Below are 5,466 nucleotides of genomic sequence, written 5' to 3' on the forward strand. Positions count from 1 at the left end.
CCCCGCGGAACCGTGCGCTGAAGGGCCGGGCCGGCCCCGAGACCGGGCGCCGCGCGGCTGACCCCCCGCCTTGCCTGCCTTTCAGCCCCGAAGCGCAGGGCGTGATCAGCGGGGCCGTGTTCCTGATCATCCTCTTCTGCTTCATCCCCGTGCCCTTCCTGCGGTGCTTCGTGGAGGAGCAGTGCCCGGCCTTCCCTCACGACGAGGTGAGGCTGGCCTGGCGCCGGGGGGGCGCAGCTGGCAGGGGCAGGGAGCAGCCGCCGGTAACGGGGCTCCCGTTCTCTGTCCTGCAGTTCGTGGAGCTCATCGGGTCGCTCCTCGCCATCTGCTGCATGATTTTCCTGGGCTTTGCGGATGACGTTTTGAACCTGCGCTGGCGCCACAAGCTCCTTCTTCCCACCATGGCTTCCCTCCCGCTGCTCATGGTTTACTTCACCAACTTTGGGAACACGACCGTTGTGGTGCCTAAGCCCTTCCGGGTGCTGCTGGGCATGCACTTGGACCTGGGTAAGTCACGAATCACCAGAAGTTGGCATCCAAGCGGCGAGCAGTCGGTGGAAAGCACTCTGTGCTGCAGAGGAAACACACAAAGGACTTAGTCGAGTAACCAGTGAGGGGGCGTGACTCCGCCCGCTAAATATTAGGCTGGCAAGAGCATCCAGAAACCCAGCACGCGTTCGGCCACGCACAGATAGGCACCGGTCGCTTTCCCGGGGTTCTGGGGATATAGCCGAGCGCCAGGCAGACACGGCGCTTGGCAGCCAACACCAGACTGACCGAAGGAGGGAAACAGAGCACCGCGGTCTGCCGCCGCGTCGCGACAGTTTGCCACAGTCACCATGTTGTACGGACGCGTACGGGTGACATCTGATTCGCGGGGGAGGGAGCGATTTATTAGCGAGCTACCGATACCGGAACCTGACGGGATCGCTAGATGGTGGGTCGTGGTACAAAGCAGGAAGCGAGCGCTTCAGTGAGTCAGACCGGGGGCCCACTTCGCCTATGAATACTAAAGCACTTGGCTCTCGCTGACCTGCAGGTATCCTCTACTACGTGTACATGGGCATGCTAGCAGTGTTCTGCACGAACGCCATCAACATTCTCGCTGGAATTAATGGAATCGAAGCAGGGCAGTCTCTGGTGATAGCGGCTTCCATTATCGTATTCAACATTGTAGAGTTAAATGGTAAGGAAGATAACGTACGTTTGCAGGTGCGAAAAGCAAAGTGAGATAGAATCCTGGATTTCAATATCTGGTATTGCTAAAAATCAACCAGTCCTGTCTTATCACAGATGTGGTTTTTTTTCTTTTTTTTTTTCTTTTTTCTACAGGGGATTATCGAGACGATCACATTTTTTCTCTCTACTTCATGATTCCCTTTTTTTTTACCACGCTGGGGCTGTTCTACCACAACTGGTAAGAGGACAGACGTTCAGAGTTTCTTCGGAAACGTCCTTTCCCTTTACTTTCCCCCTTTTCAAACAAACAAAACCACTTACCGACACGCAGGCGGGACGCTGGAGCGCGGACAGGCTTCTTGCCAGAACCGAGCGCGCAAAGCATCAACACGCTAGCAGCTTTTCTTTTTATTAGAACAATTCCGGTCACACCGGCTCACCAAAATGCACAGAATACGCTCCCTCCTGCATCTCGTTAGCTGTTTTTTAATACCGTATTTTCCGCAAGCCAGGTCGCGTGTCCCAGTCCCGCAGTTCTCGGCGTAAATACCCGCAATTGATTTTGCCGCATAGGTCTGCCGCAGTTCCTGCTTGGCCCCCGACCTGCCACACGGGAACGCGTGCAGTGGTAATAAAGTCATTTTCATGGCAAGAGCAATCTGCTTTTCTGCCCTGTGGATTGCAGGTACCCATCTCGAGTGTTTGTTGGGGACACCTTCTGCTACTTTGCCGGCATGACTTTTGCCGTGGTGGGGATCGTGGGGCACTTCAGCAAAACGATGCTGCTTTTTTTCATCCCGCAAGTGCTCAACTTCCTCTACTCGTTGCCTCAACTCTTCCACATCGTTCCTTGTCCCCGTCACCGGCTGCCGAGGTAATGTACCCAAGCAACCTTCGGCGGTAGCGCAGACGGCGCCTTTTCTCTCCGACACCAGCCGAGAAAGGTGGTGGTAGGCGCTCTTTTTAAAAGCCATCAAAGTGAGTTTTATAGTTAAAAGTTAGCTGGCTTGCTCTGCCAGCTACGGTCAAGTCATACAGTACAGGTTTCTCAAAGAACATAACTTCTCTGACCACCTCGGCTGCCCCCCGGATACAGCAGAATGATTTTTAGCCATGTCAGAACACAGTAATTCTCAGCTACAAGCGCGAGAGAAATTGATACAGGCCACTTTTAACGCTGTTGCAGTAGGATCTGCTACGATTTCCTAGGAGCAAGCATTCTGTGGCACTACACCATATTGGCAATTGTCTCTGCAGATGTTGGATTCTTCTATTTTATTTTTAAGACTATACAGCCTCGTGCACGTATCGGGGGTGCGGTGGGGAGGAAGCTCCTCCTGACCCTGCCCAATCCGACAGACTAGGTGTTGGCAGCTGTTGTAAGTGAATCAGATTATTCCTGCTTTTTCCACCACTGGATTTCTTTCTCAGCCGCTCAGCTAGGGATCTAAGTCTGCTTAGGTAGGGATCTCTCGGTCTCCTGGCTCTACCCGGACTAAAATTTTAATGTTTCTTTTAGGCTCAATCCTAGTACAGGGAAGCTGGAGATGAGCTACTCCAAATTCAAGACTAAGAGCCTCTCTGCCCTGGGAACAAACATTCTGAAGGTAAGATCCGGAAAAACATTCAAAACGCAGATGCATTTTGAGGCGGTGATCAAACACGAGAGGAGCGGGATAGGCGGGAACGCAGAACTTCTGGGTTCGCCGGTTAATTTCCCAGCTCAAATCCAGAAGAAAATGTTCTGCTTAGTCCATCGCCATCCCTCGTGGTCACTCACCTGGGTTAATAATCAATTTTTCGGACTAAACATACATAGCGGTGTCCCAGGACCATCGTAAGCCTGTCCCATCTGTTTTAGTAAGAGCACGAGCCAGGCTTCAGGGACGGTACAGCAAAAGGGATCTTGAGCAAAAGCAGCCGGCGAGCACCAGATGCGCTCGGTGAAATAGCGTGCAATACTTCTTTCCCCAGGCGGTCAAGGTCTTGCGCATAGTAGATGTGAGGAGCGGAAGGGATGAAGATGGCGAATACACTGAGTGCAATAATATGACGCTTATTAACTTCATTATAAAGCTGATCGGACCCACCCACGAGCGAAACCTCACTCTCCTGTTGCTGCTCATCCAGGTCAGACAAATGGTTCCTCTGGCATAAAGATTTCCTCTGCAATAGAAACAGATCCAAATCTCAAGAGTTTAGAGGGGAAAAGGGGAAGTAAAGCGTCACACTCTTCGCGCGAGAGGCCGTCGAGCTGTGGAACTTGAGGAGAATCAGAGGTTTACACAGCTCAAGGACGAAACAGATTCCCCCCCACCCCCCGTTCATTGAGAGCTAATGCATACAAAGAGCCGAGGACTTTGGCTAGGGTTCTGCCTTACATCTTCCTATACCTAAAAAACGTCACCCTAAACGGTGGTGGTTAGTGAAACGAGGCGCGCTGGAAAGCGTAGCAAATCTATCTGGAAAGGGGGAAATCTGCCAGCCTGTAAACTATTTATAGCGTTTCCATTGTTTGTCCAATTTTTTACCTAGGTCCTGGGCAGCGTGATCGCATTTTCAATCCGGTACCAGCTAGTGCGCTTGTTTTACGATGTCTGACTAAAAAAAAGGGGGGAAGTGGTTGTCCCTGCCAGTCAATTTTCTGCAATCGCTCACCAAACGATTCGACCGGTCTTACTCCGGCCCTCCCAGAAAACCTCAGGACACCCGTCAAAACGCAAGCAACTGCTCTGCGTGGGCCAGTCTTGAACCGTAATCATCTTTTCTTGTGCACAGAAGGCTTTTGTCCGATTATACTGACAGAAGAGATTGACTGCTACTCGGACAGCGTTGTTACTGGGAATACTTTTTGGCTGGGAAGTAAATGACCCAAACGTTTACTTACGGCACTTAGGGCAAGCGGGAAAGGTGAAATCTCTGTCCACCTAACAAGCATGTTCCTGTCCCCCAAGAGAGAAAACAGGGACTTCCATTTCTGTGAGACGCCGTACAGCAGCACAAGTAAACCAGAGCCCTCTCCCTCCTCCTCCGATCCAGTCTTTGGTCCACGGACGTAAAGTAACGTGTTATAAACCGCACCCAAAACTCGGATCGCTCCGAGAATAAAATAACTCGTGGTACCCTTTCCCCTTCAATGCTTTGCCTCGAGAATATCGACACACAGTGAAACTAGGTCACACGATACCTCTCTGCGGCCTTCAGCCCTGCTAGGGCTAGGGGCTGATCGTTTCTGCAGTAGACTCCCTCCTCTTTCACAGCTACCGGGAACGTTCCCGCCGAAGGGCTTTTATTTCTGAACATCTTTATCGTCTGCCTGCCTTCGTGGAATAGGACGCGTCTGGAATGGGCTAGCGGAGTAAGGATCGCTGTGTCCTTGCTTAATGGAGGACATCAGTAAAAGCCTTAGATTAACATGGATCTAAGACCCTGTGGGCTGCAATTATCTTCTCCTCAAATACAAACCATTATTTATATAGCTGTGTCTGGCACCGTAGTCCGCCACAGAGTTGCTGCCTACCTGACAGAAAAACACAGAACAGCTACTGGAGTACCAGGTTAAAGAGTCTGCGCGAGATTAACGGGAGCGAAAAGCAAAACAATGCCACAGCAAAAATAGGGATGCCGAGATGGGTGACGGCAGAAGTTGCCGAGTCCGGTACCTTAATAGATGCAAGGCTGCTGCGCTTCCACGCACCCGAGTCTGGCCGGTCACAAGGCTGGGAACATATTCCCAGTAGGTAAAAACGCATGTGTCCGGCAACGCCGATCAACACAGAATCTAATACACAGCACTCAAACATAAATGGCGCAAGTGGCTGACTCCTCTTCCTCCTCTCCAGCTGTTTGGAAATCTGCTAGTAGCTTCGTATGAACATATACGTGTACACACACACACGATGAATTCTTCGGTAGCTGGCCTTAAACACTCAGCCTGTCCAGTAACTAGCTACTGGATTTCCTGGCACGGGGCACAGTGAACACACGAGGTCCGCAGTACTACTCTACCTGCTCTTAGTCAAATCTTCTCACCTAGAGAGGGCGGGGGGGGAGCGAGAAATTAATCTCTGCTGGCTAATGCAGATGTATGGCCTCCCACTAGCCAGCTCTCAGGCACCCACCCCATTTTTTCCAGTAACCTGGCTTAGACCTTCCTCCAAGTAAGCAACCCACTGCCCCCGACCTCTGCCGTAGCTGGTCCTGGAGACCCGGCTCCAAAGCCCCGTTGCGCTGCTCTCTCGCTACTCCGGCTCGCTCGGCAGCGGTCACGCGTGCTGCCCCCTCCCG

At 51.9% G+C, this 5,466-nt stretch overlaps 1 protein-coding gene across 1 annotated transcript in view; it reads left to right on the forward strand.

Moving 5' to 3' along the window:
• DPAGT1 (dolichyl-phosphate N-acetylglucosaminephosphotransferase 1) overlaps positions 1–4,360 on the forward strand; it is a 6,559-nt gene extending 2,199 nt beyond the window's left edge. Inside the window, exons 3-10 of the mRNA XM_009648074.2 lie at positions 86–206; positions 294–507; positions 1,040–1,186; positions 1,333–1,417; positions 1,865–2,053; positions 2,699–2,786; positions 3,154–3,309; positions 3,715–4,360. Of these exons, the coding sequence (XP_009646369.1) occupies positions 86–206; positions 294–507; positions 1,040–1,186; positions 1,333–1,417; positions 1,865–2,053; positions 2,699–2,786; positions 3,154–3,309; positions 3,715–3,780 (1,066 nt within the window). The 3' untranslated portion in view covers positions 3,781–4,360. The remainder of the gene's footprint in view (positions 1–85; positions 207–293; positions 508–1,039; positions 1,187–1,332; positions 1,418–1,864; positions 2,054–2,698; positions 2,787–3,153; positions 3,310–3,714) is intronic.
• The last annotated feature ends 1,106 nt before the right edge of the window (positions 4,361–5,466 follow it).

This window comes from Egretta garzetta, unplaced genomic scaffold, assembly GCF_000687185.1.
Source record: "Egretta garzetta isolate BGI_Z169 unplaced genomic scaffold, ASM68718v1 scaffold391, whole genome shotgun sequence".
Lineage (NCBI taxonomy): Eukaryota > Metazoa > Chordata > Aves > Pelecaniformes > Ardeidae > Egretta > Egretta garzetta.